We start from the raw sequence: 21182 nt of genomic DNA on the forward strand, positions 1-21182 counted from the left end.
ATCACCAACTATTTGGATGTGGTTGCGGGATGAGATCTTGTCATTAGCGAAGACTTGTACAAGTCGTCAGCAGAAAAGTCGGCAGTTGTTTTCACTTTTCAATGCCTTATTTTGTCGTACATTCTCCATTTTAAACCTTTCCAACTTGACTTTTGAACAACGGAAAGCCGCCCCCCCCCTCTCTTCTTTTCCTCTTCTATTAAGTAATAGCATTTTCGTTTCTATAAAATTAAAATTACCCTGAAAATTTTGATACTGCATGCATGCATTCGGAAATACATAACAACTGAATTAATTAGTTCCGATTGGAAAATATCATTCAAAAATATAATTAGATAAAACTCAATATTCATTCTACTTCACCTGTTCACCATTCACAATGTTTATATAACAAGTGGTTCGATGTCTTGGATTTAGAAAGCAAGCAATATTTCAAGATCTCATCACGTCCCTTGTGGGTCAATGATCTCAGAGAAGACATCTCTACAGAGGGATCCGCTCTCAGAACATTTATTATGTGAAAGATCAGCCTCATGACCAAACTTTTTACTCTCCTCTGCGCTCTCTTGTAGCTGAAAGGCAAACTCCAGACCACGAACCACATCACTCATGGATGGCCTTTGGGCTCCATCATCATTCAAGCAGCTAATTGCGACCTCAGCAAATTTGTTCAAGCTTTCATTTGTTATCTTACCCTTCAACAGCGGATCAACAATCTCATCAATGGCTCCATTGCGATAACATTGTTCAGCCCAAACAGCTAAACTCACTTGATTCCTTTCCATTGTCCGAATAATAGGTAGTCGAGCGCACAATGCTTCCAATAACACAACGCCAAATGAGTAGACATCGGATTTTTCCGTTAGCTGCTGAAGTCGATAATACTCAGGATCTAAGTACCCGACGCTCCCCTTTACTATAGTACTGACATGAGTTTTGGACATGGAATTGGGTCCAAATTTGGACAGTCCAAAATCAGAAACCTTGGCCACCCATTTCTCATCCAACAAGATATTCGTTGTCTTCACATCCCGATGAATGATAACTTGCTTCGCCCCAGTATGCAGATACTGCAGCCCACGAGCCGCGCCTATGCAAATGCCAAGCCGTTGACTCCATGGAAGAGGAGGATTATTGCTGTCATAGAGATGATCCCGTAGCGTCCCACGAGCCATGAAATCGTACACAAGGATCATCTCCCCGTCATCATTGCAGTAACCAATGAGAGTGACCAAATGAATGTGTATTAGTTGGGAGAGCATCTCTATCTCTGTCTGAAATTCCAGTGCACCCTGTTGTGACCCTGGAATCAGCCGTTTGATCGCAACAGGAGTGGCGCCACCGTTGATAAACCCTTTGTATACGTTACCAAATCCTCCAACTCCAATAATGAGACCAGTATCAAAGTTGTTTGTTGCTGCTTTGATTTCGGATAGTGAAAAGTGAGTACAGAGATCGGACGTTAGAGAAGAGCCACGAGATTTCCTTGACTTCATCTTAGAAGTAGAAAGCCATCTCCAGATGAAAATTGAAAGGGAAATTGCAACAAAACCTGACACAAGTCCACCAACGATGGGAATCGTAGTTGCGCTCTTACTCTTGGATTTCCGACTTTCGCTGATCAAGGTTTCAGGATTAGGTAAGGCAAGATTTCCATTGTTGTCCACTTTAAAAATTTCAATCCCGTTCAAGATAGCATCAGAGTACCTGGTCCTCCATTCGGGCGTAGGATGCAGTGCAATAGAGAGATTCTGCTTCTTTTCATCTCCTTTTTTCACTATCATTACAGCGTAGTCTCTGTAGGTGGGAACGCCATTTCCCCCACTCCAAGCTATTATGTCTGCTTGAGATTCAGCAATTTCATCAGCAATGTTGATCGCGAACTCTCTATCACCGGGTTCAGTGATCTCAATCTGAAACTCGCAAAAATGAAGCCTAAGAAAATATGTAAACCCGGAATCCACTTGAAACTCCCAAGTGAGATTATAATTCTCGTTTGTGCTCTTATCCTGCCCCATTGTTCTGGCGGTTTTGTAGAGACGAACGGGAGCAGAGTAATTAGATATCTTAGTGAAACGGAGAACAATACTAGTGTTAACGGGAAGAGCACTGGGTCTGGCATCTGTCAAGTAAGCGTCATCCGTACTCCAGGTCCGAAACATTCCTGTGTCTCCTAGTGGTGAAATGTGACTCCCGCCAACATTTATTCGGTATAACGACTCAAGGGCATTGTTTTTTTCTATCATAAATCGTTTCTCCTGGCCAACAAACAGGAACGATGAGTCGTCGTAATAAAGATTCAGTGGCATGGATACTATTTCAATTCCGTTGATAAAAGCATATGAATCTTTGTAATCTGGACTTGATTTGAACGTTATGTTCAATAACCTCCGACTTTCTTCGACGTTGATGCAGAATTCTTTGAAAAATGAATCCTCGCCCAAAGCATCAGCTGTAAGCGAAGCACTGAAGTTGCTAAGAAGGGTGAAAGAACCGGCTTTAACGGAGAAGAAAGCTTTAGGGCGGTCGAACCCTGGATAAAAAGTTGAATAGAAATACAGGCGGATGAATTTTGGACCTGCGGTGAGGTTGAATATGTAGGTGAACTGCGAATGAGAAAGCCGTGCGGCTGAGTATGGAGGTTGTTGAGGTGTGGTGAAGACTCTTGATGTGTCATTTTTTGGCTGGAAGTAGTAGGAGTGTCCAGGGCTTATATCTCCAATCCAGGTTCGGTAGTCCAGAGAATGGAAGGTGCCATTCGAGCCACAAGCAAGCAATATGCTGTCTACGGCTTCATAAGGAGTGTCTGAGGCACCGGAGACGGCGAAAGCCATGTGGTGGAGGAAGAATAAGATGTAAGTTGGGGTGATCAGATACCTAGCGCCGGTGTTCTTCATTGTGATTGTGTCGTGTCTCTAGCTACAGCATTTACAGATTTTAATAAAGGGTTAAAATGTTAAAAACAATGGTGGGCTAAAATCAGAGTAAACGCGTCAATGCGGGCCACTGAAAGACTAAGCAAAGTCTACGGTAGACGCTCTACGAAAGATTGGAAGGTGGTCTTGGTCTTTGGGATTACTCGTAAGTCCAGATTAGAGTGTGGGTTTAAGGACTTTTAAGACAGACTTTCCTTTTTTCGGGAGATGGTCAACCGCTCAGATCCAGTTTAACGGAATTTTAAACTAAATATCATTTTTTTTTTATTTACTTTTATAATGAGTACCTTGCCTTTAATAAATATCGTGCACACAATAGATTAGAGCTATAATTGGGATACTCCAGCACTCTCACTTCACCCATTACCACCTTCAACTCTTTGAACTCACCCTTTTCTACCATAGTCGGCTCTACCAGGTACCAACTGATACCATGATACATATTCCACATTACCCGATTTATAGACTGTAACCTTCTAAAGGATGCCATATAAAGTTTCAAACTTCAATATGCCAAAAAGAAAAAATTCCTTATGTTTGTAGGTAAATACATGAAAATTAACTAAATTTTAGATTTAAATCAATACAAAAAGTTGAAACTTGAAAACTTAGATGATAGTTGTCAATGTCCACCTCCAACTAAATTTTAACTTATTTATTTCCTAATAGTACCACATCTATATAGTTTAATTTTTTTTTATAAATTAAATATATATACATTATTTTCATTTTTTGTGAGTTTGTATTTTTTACGGATTTTGAGAATTAAATCAATGTCCAATCCGCCGACTGCAGATTTTAAAATTTTCATTCTAAACCAATTTACAATCCACGTATTGGATTTTTTACGAATCAAATTTTTGTGAATCAAATGAATTCGATCAGATTCTAAACACCCTAACTTCAACTAATGATTATTGAAGAAGAAAAGGGAAATAATTCTAAACACCCTAACTTCAACTAATGATTATTGAAGAAGAAAAGGGAAATAACATTGTTAGGGTTTAGTAATTACTGAGGATAATAATAATCATAAATTAATAATGTCAAATAAAATGAAAAAAAATAAGTTTTGGGTGCTTCAGGAGTACTGCTCTTTATCCATTCACTATTTCACTATTTCACTCTTTGCTACATGCGTATGCATATTATCTACACTTTTAAAAATTTTTAAAATTTTTAAAATTTTTAATATATATATATATATATATATAGTCCTAATCGTCTGGTGCTCATTATCTCACAGAATATAATCGTCCATTACCATGATGCAGGAAAGAAGCCGCATTCTTCCAGTGGGGTGCAAATTCTTACCCTCTGAGGAACAACTTGTTCGTTACTATCTTTTCAACAGGATTTCTGGAATCCCCACTCCCTTTGTTGAATATTTTGTGAAAGATGTAGATCTTTACGATTATGAAGAATCCTGGGATATTTGGAAACAGTTCGGAGGATCCAATTTAGAAGATGGTGAGGATCTTTACTTTTTCACTCACTTAAAGAAGAAGAGCATTAATGGTTCAAGAATTAATCGCAAGGTCGGTTCTGGTGCATGGCAAGGGGAAGATGCCGGCGAGCTAGTCCTGTCCTGCAACTCCAATCGCCCAATTGGTTCAAAGAAAATATTTCGATATGAGAACGACAACTCTCCACACAACCGTTGCTGGATTATGCATGAATACACTCTGAACGCTTCACTGTTGCCTCAGAACCATCATTCCAGCAATGACTGTGTTCTCTGTCGACTTAGAAAGAATGGTGGTCGGTCAGTGGGGATCAAGGATTCAAGGAAAAAGATAAAGATTGATAAACAAGTTGAAGACAATGATCATCAGCCAGCGGGGAAGTCAAATTCAAGGAAAAGGGTAAAGTTTGAACACCAAGTTAATGACAATGATCAGCCTAATGAGCCTTTTGTTGAGAATCACCAGAATCAGTATGTGCAAGAAAATCAATCGCAGCCCCTGAATGAACAAAGTCCTCATAAACTGCTTGAGTCCTCTGTTAAGAATAACCCCGAAGAAAAACCACCAGTGCCCAGGACTAAACAGACTCTTCTTGAACAAATTGAGCATTTAGCTGAGAATGGATATCCATCTACTTTTGAGGAAAATCAACAACAGCCCATGACAGAGCCAAGTCTTCATAATCAGCTTGAGCTTTCTCAGAATCACCTGTTGATGGAACAAACTCCATCTTACCTTCTTAAGGGCCAAGAGGAAAATCATCAACTGGCCGTGACTGAACAGAATCCTTATTATCTTGAGCTTTCCGAGAATCACCAGAATATGAAACACACTTCACCATCTAACCTTGAAGAAAACCAACTTCCAGCAACTGAACAGTCCCATGATGATGCTATCTACTCTGAGCTTACTGATATCAATTCTTGGGTCGTTCATCAGCTTACCCGTATTGACGATGCTACCTACCCGCATCTCGCTGACGATAAATTTTTGGTTTCTAATGAGCTTGTGTATACGGATTGAAAACGACTCATTCAGCTGCATGCTGGATAACCCCTTTTCAATTTAAGCCCTTTTTTTGTTCAGTTTTTATTGACTCGAGGAAAACAGAAGAATACGATAACACGTCTATTTCACTAGTATTTTTAGATTTGCTCTGGTGCAAGAAATTCTGACAAGTAGACAGAGTATATAATATCCAGATGCATCTGCTGTTCCAGTATTGATTTTTTTTTTCAGATTTTATTTTAAATTGTATTACCCAAGTTTTAGTTTTTCATATGTCTGTATCTCATGATAAGATTACCTGAATCATTAAAAACTGCTTGGATTCAATCTCCATTATTGAAGCATCCATTTGTGATGAGCCTTTAAATCTATCCAAGATTAATCAATTTAAGCACCTACAAGATCGGATTCTATCAAGCCTATAAAGGAGTAGATGAATCAATCAACGGGACCTGTATAACACGCGCTGTAGTACTTCAGCGGAAGCTTAATCCACAGCTGGTAATGGCAGCAACATCTTTCCGCTACAAGAATTCTTCACGTCACAAGGATTCTATTAGACTACAGCTATAAAAAACTTGATGACCTACTACTCATCAAGATATAGCACTCATTTATAGCATTTTTCATCAGCTATTTCACTTACAGAACAGATTTTTCAACTGAATTTAACAAACTAATTTCAAGTGGGCCCCACCACTGCGCCACCTCTGCTGAAACATGTTTGCCCTTTTAACGGCCAAATAACTAACTACTGAAAAAGCTTGAATCAATCCTTTTTAGCAACTCTGATTTCTCATACTGATCCTGTAAGAATATTTTTCAATCACGTGTCTTGAAAATATTTTGATGGAAAATTATTGACTATTCCTTGGTCTCTTTGGCACAAAAGAATTGATCATTATCAATTCTTTTGTGGGAATGTGTAGTCCTCATTATCAATTTTCGAAAACCATGCTAAACGTTTCAAGGATATCGAAATATTAGAAAATTGATGGTAAATATGCAAGGATGTCGCTGTTCATAACTGATATTTGATGATTGATGTGCTCTTAATTTATATATTATTTTAATATTTTTCTAACTTAATTTTATGTCAAAATTTATTTTATTATGTTAATTTTTATCTTAATTTTCTTATTTTGTTAGTGTAGGTATGTCTTGGGAATAAAAAGAAATTAATTGGAGCTTAAAGAATAATGAAGTACAAAAAATTAATAACTTATGGAAACAAATATTTGATTGCCAATTTTGCCAAACACATGAGAAGTCAAACCGTAAGCATGAATTTAAAAGAAGAAAAAAAGGGGAATGACTTCCAAATTTAAGTCATTCAAGTGGAGTGCACTAATGGATTAATTGATAAATTAAAATGGCAAGCATGTGATGGGCTTTGTGGACAAATCCTTATTGCCTTAGCAATTATAAAGTTGTTTTGATTTAAAGATTGACCATACCAAACAAGCACTTGGAGGACAAAGATTATTATATAAAGAGATGAAAAACTGAGAACAAAAGAATTCAAAAGAGAAGCAACCGTAGAATTTTATCGAAGCCGAGAGAAGAGAAGAGCTGCAAGAGATCCAGAGAGAAATTCTTGAGTTTAGCAATTCATACAATATTTTTAAACTAAGCCAACGTCCCAGGAACAATAGGAATTGATTGCTCCTTGGTGAAATTCAAAGAACAGAAACAAGAGATTCTTCATTCAGGAACAAATAAAACAAGTAACGAGTCTTTAGAATCAAATTATGTCTGCATACATTTGTATCAACAAAGTGTCATCATGATGTGGTGCCATGGTTCCAGTGCTCCTTTTGTAATCAAACATTCTGGTCTTGCCTTTGCATTTCACCTCTCATAGAACCACTTCTTTGCATTCCAAAGTCACTATTGTTGACAATGCCTAATGGCCTTACAATTCTTTCCTCTGGCACAATCGAGTATTGTTTAGTCCCAGACTCCACCAGGCCATACTCCCTCATCACCCAAATGTAACAGCCCTCGATTAGTCTAAGATTGCTGATGCTGCAAACAATCAGGGCAAGTGATTCTCTTAACACGGCCACAGAAAGTTGAGGGTTTTCTCCTTCGCCATCTTCATGAGACATTGGAAGCATTATCTCTCCAAACTTCTCAGAATTAAAATCAAACAACAGGACAACATTTGCAGAGGATTTTTCTCCGGTCTTAGAGGCAAACCAATGGACAGCTTCATTGAGAAATGCTGATGAAAATGTATCATTTGCATAGTATCCAGCATTATTTCCAATTGTTCTCCATGAATTCGTTGCTAGTGAATATACCTCAACTCTTGGTGGTTTTTTTTCAACATATAATGGCATATAAACATCTCCAAAATACATTATCCTTACATTATTTGAGGATGATTATTTGGAAAATGGATTAATTTGAGGATTATTATTATTATTTTTTTTTTGGAAATGGATTATTTTGCTGATGATGATGAATCTGATTATGATGATTATTATTTTTGAAATGGATTATTATTTTGCTAATGATGATCTTTTATTTTGATTATTATTAATTTTATTATTATTATTAATGATAAATTATAATTAATTAATACACTAAGAACATATGAATATAATTAATCAATATATTAACAATAATTAATAATAATAGTAATAATAATAATAATAATAATAATAATAATAAGAACAATTAACAATATTATTATTATGATAAAAAAAGAAATATAATTAATTAATATAACAACAACAACAATGATAATAATAGTTATTATTATAATTAATTAAGGGTATTTTAATAATTTAAAACAATTCAGTTAAGTCCGATTATGATTTTTATAGCTTAAGTAAATAATTTATTCTAATTGTCATTCCCTATTCCGATTCAAGTTTATTCCGATTCTAGACCATTCCGATTACTGACAAATAAACGCAGTATTTATTGCTAACAAGTGGCATAATTAAAGAGGAATTAAAATATTTATATCATCTTATAGTTATCGTTTCAGTTTTGATTTTAAATGATTAGGGAATAGATGTCTGGATACTTAAAGAAGAGTTAGAACATTTTTATTTTATGTATAGTACTTGAAATTTCTCTACTGACTGTATCTTCAACTTGTTCATGTGCATATAGCACTACCGCTGGTAGAAACTATATATGACTAAAGCTGGGCTTTAGTTTACTTGAAACGTTAGGAAACTAAATGTTTAAATTTATATTTAAAAAAAATGATGCAAGGTTTAAAAAGCTAAACATTACCTCAAATGCATAGGTTTTAATATTTTTCTGAGTGTCACGCGCATAAGTCATAACCATGCACATTAACTGTCACTACCGCAAAAGTTGCTGCCACAGAAGATACTAGAATCTTTGACGCAAAATTAATCACTTCAATCTTAAATATAGCTGAGCCGATGATACATAATTACATATACCTCATCAAATAGTGAGGTGGATTTAAAATATCATGGACATACTGCAATTTATGTGAGATATGAACTTAACATAATACATGGGAGTTTGAACATGGGACCATACCAAACGTGTGGGGAAATATAAAACATCTGGCGATAAAACATTATTTTCAATAATGTCTGAACTATCTCTCTTAGGGATGGCAATGGAGAGGGGAGGAGAAGGGACCAATTTCTCCGTACATATCCCCGATATTTTTCGTATGTCACCGTCCTCTCCATATTCCCGTCAAAATTATTTAAGAGAATTTACATTCCCTTCCTGAATAATAATAGGGGATCTCTGAGGGTCCCCGATCCCCGAATAACTAATACATTTTTTTGTTTTAAATTTTGAGTTAATCATATTAAAATAAAAAATTCAAATAAAAGTAAAGTTTGAAATATATCTTACAATAATATCCGTTACAAAAGTCACATACATTAAATTAGTAAGTAACGCAGCATGCAAATGATACAAACTATCATGAACAAATTAATAGCCTAATACAAAATTGTTACAAATAAAATCAAATTTAGATTCAAAATTAACTTTTCAATGGTGGAGTGGACACTTTATAAATGTAGACTATTCCTTTTACAACACAATAGTTAAGTCAAAGCAAATCAAGAGCAAATATCATATTAGATTAGATATTAAAATTGTGATTTATTGTGGGCAATTATAACATATAAAAATAAATAAAAAAAATAGATTTAAGATAAATAAAAAATAGATTTAAGTTTAAAATATTTAATGAATATTAAAATTAAAACAAAAGTTTTGAGCTAATAGAATCTGTCCGGTCTTTTTAATGTCCTAAATAAAAATTTAAGACTTTAATTAGTTAATTAGGCCTAAAAGTTTAATAATATAAATATTTTGATATTTTTTATTTTTACCAATACTTATAATTTTATAATTCAAATTTTATTATTTATTTACTAGTAATTTTAAAAAATAAAAATTAAATTAAAAATTAAAATGGGGAAATGGGTAGGGGATGGGGATTCCGCCTCATCCCCGTCTCCTCCTCGAATAAGAAATTGGGTAAAAAAATTTCCATGTCCCTTCCCCGAATAAGAAATTAGGTATGAAATTATCCCCATACCCTCCCCGAATGGGGAAAATCCCTGAGGGTACCCGTCCCCATGGAGATTTTTTCCATCCATAATCTCTCTCTCTTTTAAAGAAAATTTTAAATATTATCTCACGATATGATCATTTAAAACCATTTCCTAAAGCTTCCGGTTTCATTTTTTTTCCCCCCTAATTTTTTGAGATGAATCATGAAAATGTCTGACTTCGAACCAAAATGTAAACATATAATAATAATAAGAGTTGGGCTATTGGCACCCCTTCATTAATCTCATAAAACCCCTATTATATTACAATTACATTTAAGAACAAATATAAATAGAATTAAACCATTTATATTTTCTTTTTCTCTTCAATTTTATTTTCTTTACACAATATAATTTTTTTTATTATCATAAAAATAATATGAATTTAAGAAGTAATCTTCTAAGCCAAAATAAAATTTTGTAATTAAACATAACAACTTAATTAAGATAACAACACAATGAAAAATAAATTAAGTAAAATTTATCTCATTACAAATAATTTTTTAAGAATTCTCAAACTAATTGCTGAATCCAAAATTTATAAGTAGAATAGAATCATATTAGACCCATAATATATGCATTATTTTCTAAGTATAATGTTCTTGTTTTTTTCTTTTAAATTTTTTCCTTTAGAAATTAAATGGAAAAAAAGTTTAAAGAAAAAAATATAAATATTAAGAATGAAAGAGCAAGAAAATTATTAAAAACTGAAAAATTCATATTTATTTAAAAAAAATATTTTTGGCATTAAATGAGATATAATTAAAAAAGGAATTTTAATAAGAATTTCGAGGGGTGCTAATTGATGTCATCCTTAACATGGAAACCAATTTAAGCAAATTCAGATTGAATCAGACGCATTTTTCAGATAAATAAATTTAGAGCAAAGAAATGTTGTTATATAATTATATATTTTACGTGGGCCGGCCCCAAATACCAGCAATGGTTAAGCGGATGGTGGCGCGGTAACGGCAGATTTACGCGTACCGTTTTCGAAATTGAATTTCCAATAGGGCGAGAAAGAAAGGCGCGCTTCTGTGATGATAACATTACATGCAAAGGCTAATATAGCAACGCCATTAGACCCGCGCAGCAGTTTAAAAAAGAAGAAAAAAAATTCTAAAGGCGGTTATTCCATCATCCAGGGTAGAAAAGATTAAAACGGTGAAGGTAAGTCAACCGTTCGGCCGCTTTCACCAAAGACCTAAAACTAAAGCTCTAAACTCCATTACCAGCTTGGAGCTGGAAACTGACACTGTTTTCAAAGGGTTTACCACCCACCGTCAGAACTTCTCTTGGAAGCACCACCTCCCCACCCTGAATCTTTGTCAGCACCACCACTTGAATGTCCCCACCCACCATTGTCACCATCACTGGCTCCACCCCAACCACTGCTGCCACCACCTCCACTACTGCCCCAACCACCTGGGAAAGCTTCCCTGCCTGCTGGATTTTGAGCTTTGGCACCTGGAAAATTGCCCCAACTATCATCCCCTGACTTGTTAGCCGAATCCCATTTAGGAGTATCATAGCTAGAATCCTGCCTCTCACTGTTAGAGCTATTTCCTCTGTTGCTGTTATATGAACCTCGACCACGTCCACGTCCCCCATATGGCCGGGGTAGTCCACTTGGATGCCCATCTCGACCACCACCATTTCTGTAATCATTTCGGCCTATTAATCCAAGACAAAGCAATCGGTAAGTTCGAAATGGTAAGCACAAGTAGAAAACAATCTAAAAAGAGATGATTTCAGAGTTTTGAGACATTATAGATGTGTTTGAACTCCCTAGGCAGAGCTGTTTCATGTCTTATATCAAACAAATTAAATTATACACCATCACAAGAGCAGTCATTATTCATTACTAATTGCATATCTTAAGTTTAAATGAGCACGTTACCTGTTCTTGAACCTGGAGTAGAAGATCGATCTCTATTCCAGCCGCCTTCATTTGTTGAACCGCCCCAGCCACTACCCGCAGATGCTGTAGAGCCCCCATTCGCAGGGCTTCTCATTGGCACCATAGCAGCAACTGATCTGATTGATGGTGCTGAGTCACCCTGAGGATCATCAATATGCCTCTGAAAGTATGCCACAAGCCGATCAATGTCCTCAAACATCCTTTTCCGAAACTTAAATCCCTTGGGATACAGGCCAATATACTCATGGTGGGGATTTGTGCTTCGTATATATGTTAGAATGAATGTACCCGGATGTTCATGGGAAATGCCAAAACCATAAACTATCCTTGTGGGAAACTCTGCTTTCTCAATCCTTAGAAGCTCATCAACCTCTGCTTTAGAGCCTTTCCTGAACTTGCGGTAGCTAAGCATTGCCTTAAGGTGGGACACTAAGGGATCAATATATCGATCCACTACCTACATTCAATAGGAAATGGAAGCAGGTATATCAGCTTTCACTTCATTTGTGAACTTCAGATATCAAAAGGCACATTCGCATACCCACACGTAGAAATTGCATTCCATTCCAATCAAATATGTGGCTTGTTTCAGCCATCACTACTAAATCCTTTAGCAGATTTAATCATTCCGCAATAAACAAATTATCTAATATGTAGTGTTAACTCCAAATACCTCTCATCTATTTTTATTAGTTACTCTAGCAATGACCACCAAAAACAGAGCAACCATCAAATAGATATTCAAAAAAGAAGCATGACTGACCTCATCCAAGTCCTCAAAAGTGTCCTCCCCAATTTTCAATGTTTTCCCAATACCAACCAAGCTTTTGATGTCCTTATGATCCTTTCCTCCTTCAATTATGTCTTTGTGGGCATACACTCCGTCATAAACTTTGAGGGTTAAAGTTAAATAAGAAGGTCCACGAGAACTAGGACGGATGATACTTTCACCAGGTTCCTTGGCAGATAATAACTGTTCAACACAACAAAAGAGAGTTAAAACGTGTTGAGAAATTTAATAAAAGAAAAATATGAAAACCAAGCTCAGAGAGCATTCCCCTCTTAATCTTAATGAAATGCATGAAAGACCAACATCATTGTGGTATTGAAGCGTCTGTAAAGATGTGGAGAAGATATCCTCTCTAAAAATTTAACAATCCCATCCAGGTCCAGGACACTCAAACTGGTGTTCACAGAAGGGGAAAAAACACACACACTGATAATTACAGATTGACGGAACTTGACTGGCTTAAATATATTTGAGGGCGTCATGAACCCTTTTCACAGACTTGCATGAGCAATTTATTCACTTTCTAAAGTTTCTTTTACATCTAAACAAATATAAGATACATTCAGCATGATACACAAACAAACTCAGTGTGTGTGTGTGTGTGTGTGTGTGTGGGAGCGTGGGGGGGGGGGGGGGGGGGGGGGGGTGCGGGGAACACTCATACATAATCAGGTCCTCACATCTGCATATTTTGACAATTGCTGTGTCCAAAGCCCCTTTTGGCATTTTAATTCCTACAGATCATGGGTTTAATCTCCTCAAGGATCTTAAGAGTTTCTGTTTCCAGAGAGGCCCCCAGGCTCTCATGGTATCTCATTCAACAAATAATTGTTTCTCCTAGTCGAACAAAAACTTTTATAAAAGGTATACAAATATGCAAAACACATATGAACACATTCAGCCAAAAATCCCCACACGACAGACAACACATACCTAAAGCCATATTTGACAGTAAATTTATGAAGCAGCTTCATAGTGAATAGAGCAAATATTAAATCTTTATATTTTGTACTACAAAAAGAATTGCATTACCAGTGAAAAAACTTTGGATTCAACTCATGCACCACAATAGAACAAAATTCAAAATATAGGTCATGGCATGATCAACATCGCACCTTCATTGCTTCATCGGCTGTTACATTCTGGAAGCAGGGATGAACAATCAGCCGCTCCTTAAAATGTTTCTTTGCGAGCTCCTTCTCTTTGCGAGCTTTTTCTTGCTCACTTTGACGACTGCTCCTCTCTTCATGGTAGTAAGGATCAAGGTTTTGACAATGTTGGTACCGGTTATTTCTCATCTCGCTCTCCCTACAAACCAAGAACACCTGGTACCTGTTCTTCTGAATTGATTTAATCTTGCAGGTGAGAATGTCACCTTCATGAAGCTTGTCAGACAACTCAGAATCCCTCCAATCATCTGAATAGTCTTCCTTCATAAGCATTCCTGCCAATCCTGATTCAAGTACACATATTGCTCTTTGACCTTGCACCCTGCGGACCGTGGCTTGCACAACCCTCCCTTCAGCAAGCGTATCTTCAGTTTCACCAGAAATCATATAAAACTCCTCATCCTGACTTGGTTCTTTATATTGATTGCGCCAATCCTGGAAACCATGTATTAGTTCCCTTCTTATAAGATACAATGTCTCTCTCTTATTCTCACGCTTTTTCTCTTTAATGTGTCTGTCCAGAAGATAGGTTTTCAATAAATCAGGCCGGTCTCTCACATGTTCTATAGCCATCTCCAATGCATCTTCATCATCATTCAGGTCACCTTCAATGTCCCTATTATATACCTCCTTGGCCAACTCTTGCGCAAGACCATAAGATTCTGGATGTATTCTTGTATCATCCAACAAGTCAATGAACTGACTGCTGCTAGCAGCCTGCCCGCTCCTCCGAACACGCAGAAAGCCAACTGCATTCACAAACACCTTTTTGCCAAGCCCGTGAGCAGTTACAAAGTCCTTACGAGTAAAAATTGCTCCAGCTCTCACTAGGGATCTCTGTAAAGATGCTGCCTTTCTGGGGCCAAGGCCAGATATGAATTGCAAAGGAGCAAATTGCCATTCACGGTGTATAGCCAAATTAATGTCCAAACCAACCTGGTTCGTAACATCCACCATAACCTGTTCAATCATTCCATACTTCTCATCTGGAGTGAGAAAATTCTCCAAGGGACAAAGCTTCCAAGACAAGATCTCCCTCCCAGGTCCACATAATGTTGCAACCATTGCCAACGGATTTTGCAGATAACGCCCAAGCGCAACAGCACGCTTAACATTGCCTGACAACACAAGGGAAAGCAGTGTCAATTAAAAGAGACCTTGAAAAGCATACAGAATTGAGGACAGAAACAAACAAACCTTTCTGCCCAGGTAGCTGGTCAGATGAAATTCGAGAATTTTCATAAAGGCGTGGCAAAGATTCATCCCCATATACAATGCTTAACTCATCCATCTCATGCCCAACATCTCTTGGATGTTCCTCCACCATCTTGAAAATGATCTGATAAAAAGAAGAGTGAAATAAATAAGCAAACTATTAAAAAATTGATATTTTTCAACATCCTCCCACCAACACAAGAAAAAAAAACACAAAAATAATCTGAGATACGTGACTGTGACCTTACAATGTCTAAAAGATACTTCACCCAACTAGAACCACCGATCTACCACAACATTGAACTAATTGCATTTTCGAGTATTATAATATTCAATGGAACATTTGTAGGCATCAAGTTCCATGAACAGGATAAGACATAACATCGCAAAGAAAACCAACAGACCCAGTGAGAGTTCAGACATCACGAGGATAGAACTCAATGCTTACCTCATAAATATCATCTTTCAGTGAGGTGCAAGACAAGTTCACAGCTCCTAGGACAACAACATGAGGTTGATGGTCCATCATAAACTTCAATAGACGTTCCTGGTCATTTTTCTTACTCTGCTGATCACGTACATTTTGAGACCGTAAAGTGAGACATCCAGTAAAAAGCACATCTACCACCTCCCCTGACGAATCCAACATAACGAAAGTGGTTTCTGGTTTTCCAGGGCCCCAACAGCAAGCCAATACTCTTGGAGCAGCTTCCTCATCTGGTGTAATATCATTATCCTTACGTTGGTAAGGACCTACAGAAACTTTATTCCACAAGGCTTTTCCATATTCCATGAGTAACCAGCTTTTAGCTCTACTACTCATCAATGATCTTGCTTCTTTCACCATTGAAGGCAAAAGAAAATTATCAAGAGCATCCTTCAGAATCAATTCTCTCTGATCATTCCATAATTGAGCAGATTTGCTGACACCATCACTAAGATAATGCTCCTTGCAGTCACTAAACAACTTGTTAAAAAAATCTTCAGGCAACTTAATAGTCACTTGGAGAAGTTTCTCCTCTTCAGCCTTCTGGATTAGAGCCATTGTGCATCCTCAAATTTTCTCAAGGGTTTTTCTCGCAGCCATTTCACCCCTGCAAACTGATGGAAAGAATCAATTGCTGAATCTCCATCAGGAGTTGGACATGTTGACACCACAGCATTATCCATAAAAATACTACGAACGTATTTCCTGACACACGGCTCACAGCTTATTTCGACAGCAGCCTGAAATAGTCAACAATAATTTGCAGAAAATCAGAAAATGACCAGATAATCACAAACCACAATGCGAAACTATTGATCTCACAAATATGACCAAAAAGAAAATCAAGAAGGCATACCATGTGCCTAGCCCCTTGAAGAACAGCTTGAGAAGAATTAAACATTGCACATTTGAAGTTTGAAGCCATCTCCTCAGGTGTTTCCTTAGGATCCTCCAATTCATCACCCTAAAGTCAACAAAAGAAAGAATATTATTCCCTTGTTCAACAAAACAGCAAGAAGCAAAGCAGGCTTACCATCTTTTCTAAGGATAACTGCAATCCAAGTTGCTCTGAGCTGTAACCAAACTTGCTCGCAACCTCCCACAGACCAGCTTTACTGCAACTACTATATTTTGTGCTTCTCTTAGGCCTCTTATACTGACCTTCGTCAACACCAACCTCACCCGGAGGGAAATGCAAATTAAACTTTAAGTCAACATCATCCACCTCTCTTTCCGTTTCTGCAGCCTCGAGAGACTTAGAAATCGAATCAAAAAGTTGTTGATTTAAAGCTAGCCTTGTTTCATCATATATCCGGCGCGACTCTTCTTCATAACGCTTCTTATAATATGATTGAAGAGCACTCTTTCGCTTCTGAAGAAGCAACCACTTTTTGTCTAAATCATGGATTGCCCAGAGAACCTAAAGAGAAGCAAATTAGCTGTTGTTATCTAAATTTACATTTTTTCCTTAATTCACAAAACTTTTCAGCACATCCCAAGTTTTTAATTGATCCAAGACAAGGAAATTTACCTTATGCCATTTCATCGTAGGTGTTCTCTCAAAGTCATCATTGTTATCATTATTAACTTCATTTTGCTCAAGATCTTTCAAAAGGCTCAAGCATTCCTCCTTTCGATACATAGCAATAAAGGGGATCTAAAAGCAACAGAAAACATTAGCATGGTAAAATAAATACAAAATTAAAAATAAGAAAGGTTCATCACTGCATAGTAGAGAATACTAACATCTAACTTCTGCAAGTGCAATAGGTCCAAAAATCTCATGATGTCATCCCTACTTATAGAAAGATCATGCCCTTCTTTAGGCGACCCAGCACCTCTCTGACCAAACAAAGGCAAGGTACCACTAAGAAGCTGATTATATATCCAAGTGCTCTCATCTACTATACTCTCACCATCCGTAGGGGGACTGCCAGTGCTTTCCTCAGAGATCTGCCAAGACAGAATAATATTAATTCAGTCATGCTTGTATTAAGGTGAAAGGAAATCAAAAAGAGGGAAACTTAAATGTACATTCACCTGCATTCTTTCTGGAACATCAGTCATCTTAATCTGGTCATCCTTCTCTGTCATATACTTTTCAGCCAAAATGATTGGTTCAAATTCATCTTCAAGTCTCCTTTCCCTCCATTCGCTTGATTCTAAACCTTGCTTGCGAAGCTGAAGAAGCTCCTCCACATCACCAAAAATATCATGTGCTTCCTGCAAGGCCGAAGACGAAATTCCAGGTGCCTGCCGATTTTTCTTTTTCTTCAACTTTTTCCTTCTACGCAATGAGTAAGTTATTTATGAGTGGGAATTCCAACACATAAAAGACAACAGACACATTCATGACATGGAATATACCTCACAGGAGCTCCATGCTCATCCACTTCTTCTTCGTCAACAATAAAGTCAGCCATCTCATCTTCTTCACCAATGTCACCATCCTCTTCTTCCTCTTCTACCGGCTCCTCTTCTTCTGCAATGTCCTCAAGTGGAGCTCCTACAATATCACAGTTTGAAATCAATTTCTAACAGGCTAAAGCAAACCTTCATAATCTGGGAAGAATTTCAAAGGTATTACCTTCATCATCACCAAATAAACTACGTTTAAGCTTCTCCTCAGCAGTTCGTCCACCCTTACCGCTGCCATCAAACTCCTCATCAGAAAATCCATATCGATCCTCATCTGTATCCCTCCGGGCTTTTTTCAACCGCTTAAACTTTTTGCTCTCCTGTAGTAATAGAAAAAGACGCCTCAGGAAAACAAAGAGTATATAATTAAGGCATTGTATGACAACAACACCATGGTCAAAAAAGGAAATCTCACAAACCTTTGGACGGTAATTAATATTGTTGTCACGGAGGAGCTCATAGTCATCCTCGTCAAGGACATCCTCAGCTTCCCTAAGAACAAAGAAACAGCACTATTAGAATTGAAACTCACTTTTATTAAATTTGTGTTAAAAGAAAAGCCATAAACTTGCTTGCTTAATTATAATAGATTAACACCACATTAAATTCCTGGTCAAAAACCCTACGGCTCAAACTTTTGAATATGTTTTCATGCAATTCCCAAAACTGCCAAAAGCACTAAATCACAGACTTAAGGACTTAAGGTTCATGTGGGGCAAAACTCACTTTTTCTTCCTTTTCTTCTTCTTCTTCTGTCTCTCCTCATCACTGTCTGCCCTTTCTTCTTCTTCTTCCTCCTCTTCTTCAACATCATCTACAATGAATCCGTCCTTCTCATATTCATCCTGCCCTTCCTCTGCAGAAACAAGAGTGAAATCATATATAAACATACCAAATTGAAAAATGGACCAAGATGAAACCCTTAACACACTAAAAATTAGTTTCAGTGACACAACAACCAAAACAAGAAAATTCAATTCAAAGTAACTTGAAGATGAGGAAATAATCCCCTCCCTACCTAGAAGTCCAAAATCCGGTAAGAACAAAAACAAAAAGCCCAAAAACTTTCAAAACGTCAAAATTTAACCCAAAACCCAAAGCTCTTACCGTCATCCTCATCCTCCTCGTCTTCATCTCGCTCCTCAACAGCATCTCCGTCAACTGGTTCTCGCTCTTCCTCACCCCCGTACACCTCATCTGAACCAAAAAAAAGGCAAAAAATTCAGATAATATGAAACGCTTAAGGGATTTTACTGATGAAAATAGTTTTGACAAAAAAATTAGGGTTTCCTGAGGGGTCACCTTCTTCATCAGAAACTACGTGCTTTCCCATTCCCGATAGACGATTAGATTCAGCGCAAAATCAAACGCAAAGAAAAAAAGAAAAATAATGCAAAGTTATAATCAGAGAGGAACCCTATAAAAGCTGAAGCAATACATTTTTTTTTTTTTTTTGGGTTATAACTACGGAGAATTTTGTTTATAATACGGAACGTTGGAGGGGGAGAGGGGGAGAAGGGGGAGAGAAAGAAAGAAAGTGGCAACTGTGGGTTCACAATTTTAACGGGGACAAAGCCTGAACGGTTCGGGTTTTCCGGAAACAAGTTACGTGTTTAAAAAGGACGGGGTGAATGGGTGAACCAAACCGAATTGATCGAAGTATTAAAGGCGGTAGTAGGTTTTTGTTTTCACTCCTTATTAAAATAAGAATGAATTTCGGTATTTATAAAAATAATTTTAGCATTACCGACATTATCTATTAACAAATTATGGAAACAAGAATATTCTTGTGAAACCGAAATCCACAAAAATATTGTTCAATATAAAGTGATACTGATGAATATATGTATATATACATATAGTATGAGATTTTAATTTTAGTTTGAAAGGCTAACATCTCAAAATTGGTTTGGAATTTTACGTTGATATTTTACAATAAAAAATAAAATTAAGACTGCTCTACATAATGCCTATTATAGAGTGAAAATAAATATATTTGTGTCGTAATAGTATCTAGAATAGGGGTTTACAACCAAAGTATCAAACTCGTGCCATCAAAAATTTTTTTGGGGCAAAGGGTCTCATTGACCATTGTGTTCTTATTACGAGACAGCGTGTATTTAATTATTTCGGGTGATGCGTTTTAGTTGCCATAAGCTTGACACCGGCAGAGAAAGACCGAAGCGTAGTAATAATGCTAGAAGCCCAACTAAAAAATTTCAAACAAGTCTGGGTCAGGCCTGTTATCATGGATTAAGTCTGGGCCTGTTTTCCAAACATGAATTGGACTATTGTCATGCCTTCAAATCCCTCGCAAAACTCCCTTTCCTGAAAAATTATCCCATTAAACAAACAAATAATTCAAGTTCTCATAAATACTCCCCACCCCATTCCGAGTAATGCCCGTTTAAAGAGGCTTCTTTTTCATTTTCTAATAAGTTCACTATATTTTTATAAAATAATCACCCAAGAATTTGACAACATTGCTGGAATAATCAATCTTCTAATTATATTAGGAGCTGTCAAGTAGAATGTAAATAAATACAACGCGAACTTTATTTTTAAGTTGTAATATTGAAGACTAATTAAAATAACAATAATTAGATATATAAAAGGTAAATTCATGTCTTCCAAACCAAACTCAATAAATCATGTTAGCTTCTAGGTTTTACCTCTGTTTTGCTCTTTTTCTTGTGGCTATTGATTGAGTGCGAATTCTTCTCTACCATCATTTGTTATTACATGTATCGCTATATCAAATTATTAGCGAGAAATAAATTCTTTTAATTTTATTTTTAAGAAATAAATTGAATGATTAAACAACCTAATGTTATTATATTCAACATTTATTCGGTAAAAGACCATTGGATTGATTGTTATGCAAAGTAATGATCATGATTTTAAACAAATTTTCCTCCAAAATGAGAACGAGACACCTTAATATGGAGCGTTATTGAGAATGAGTGAATTAAGGGGTATTTATGACATCAAGGTAAAGATTTTTCACCACTTAAAGTACATTTAATTATATTTTATATATGTGGGTGCTTTTAGAAAAGGGTTATATGAGGACTTTAGAGGGTGCTAATAGCACCACTCTTGAAACGTTCGAGCTGCACTGGGCCTTCGGATAAATTTATTAAACTTTTTGTTTGACTTTTGAGCACAAGTTTTTTTTTTTTTTAAATATGTTCTTTT

General features: G+C 36.5%; 4 protein-coding genes across 4 annotated transcripts; 1 reads left to right on the forward strand and 3 right to left on the reverse strand.

Moving 5' to 3' along the window:
* Positions 1–412: 412 nt before the first annotated feature.
* Positions 413–2897, reverse strand: LOC18039324 (receptor-like protein kinase FERONIA). Its single transcript, XM_006430413.2, has one exon. The coding sequence runs from the start codon at positions 2895–2897 to the stop codon at positions 444–446; it is 2454 nt and encodes an 817-aa protein (XP_006430476.1). The 3' UTR covers positions 413–443.
* Positions 2898–4204: 1307 nt separating this feature from the next.
* LOC18039834 (NAC domain-containing protein 30) lies at positions 4205–5425 on the forward strand. The gene has a single exon (XM_006430415.2). The coding sequence runs from the start codon at positions 4205–4207 to the stop codon at positions 5423–5425; it is 1221 nt and encodes a 406-aa protein (XP_006430478.2).
* A 1808-nt stretch (positions 5426–7233) lies between these two features.
* On the reverse strand, positions 7234–7776 carry LOC18039835 (putative F-box/kelch-repeat protein At3g17280). Its single transcript, XM_006430416.2, has one exon. It carries the CDS (start codon positions 7774–7776, stop codon positions 7234–7236), a length of 543 nt encoding a protein of 180 aa, XP_006430479.2.
* A 3166-nt stretch (positions 7777–10942) lies between these two features.
* On the reverse strand, positions 10943–19678 carry LOC18039893 (transcription elongation factor SPT6 homolog). Its single transcript, XM_024182253.1, is given in 18 exon segments — positions 10943–11658; positions 11885–12362; positions 12669–12878; positions 13811–14982; positions 15062–15203; positions 15528–16120; positions 16123–16306; positions 16423–16530; positions 16600–16986; positions 17098–17223; positions 17313–17519; positions 17607–17853; positions 17934–18072; positions 18154–18304; positions 18404–18476; positions 18711–18840; positions 19092–19181; positions 19287–19678. Coding segments are annotated over 18 exon segments (4872 nt in total). The 5' UTR covers positions 19318–19678; the 3' UTR covers positions 10943–11254.
* Between the last annotated feature and the right edge of the window lie 1504 nt (positions 19679–21182).

This window comes from Citrus clementina, unplaced genomic scaffold (genome assembly GCF_000493195.1).
Source record: "Citrus clementina cultivar Clemenules unplaced genomic scaffold, Citrus_clementina_v1.0 scaffold_6, whole genome shotgun sequence".
Classification (NCBI taxonomy): Eukaryota; Viridiplantae; Streptophyta; class Magnoliopsida; order Sapindales; family Rutaceae; genus Citrus; species Citrus x clementina.

Coding starts and splice junctions, on each gene's coding strand:
- LOC18039324 (XM_006430413.2), bottom strand. CDS start 2,897: ATGAAGAACACCGGCGCTAGGTATCTGATCACCCCAACTTACATCTTA.
- LOC18039834 (XM_006430415.2), top strand. CDS start 4,205: ATGCAGGAAAGAAGCCGCATTCTTCCAGTGGGGTGCAAATTCTTACCC.
- LOC18039835 (XM_006430416.2), bottom strand. CDS start 7,776: ATGTATTTTGGAGATGTTTATATGCCATTATATGTTGAAAAAAAACCA.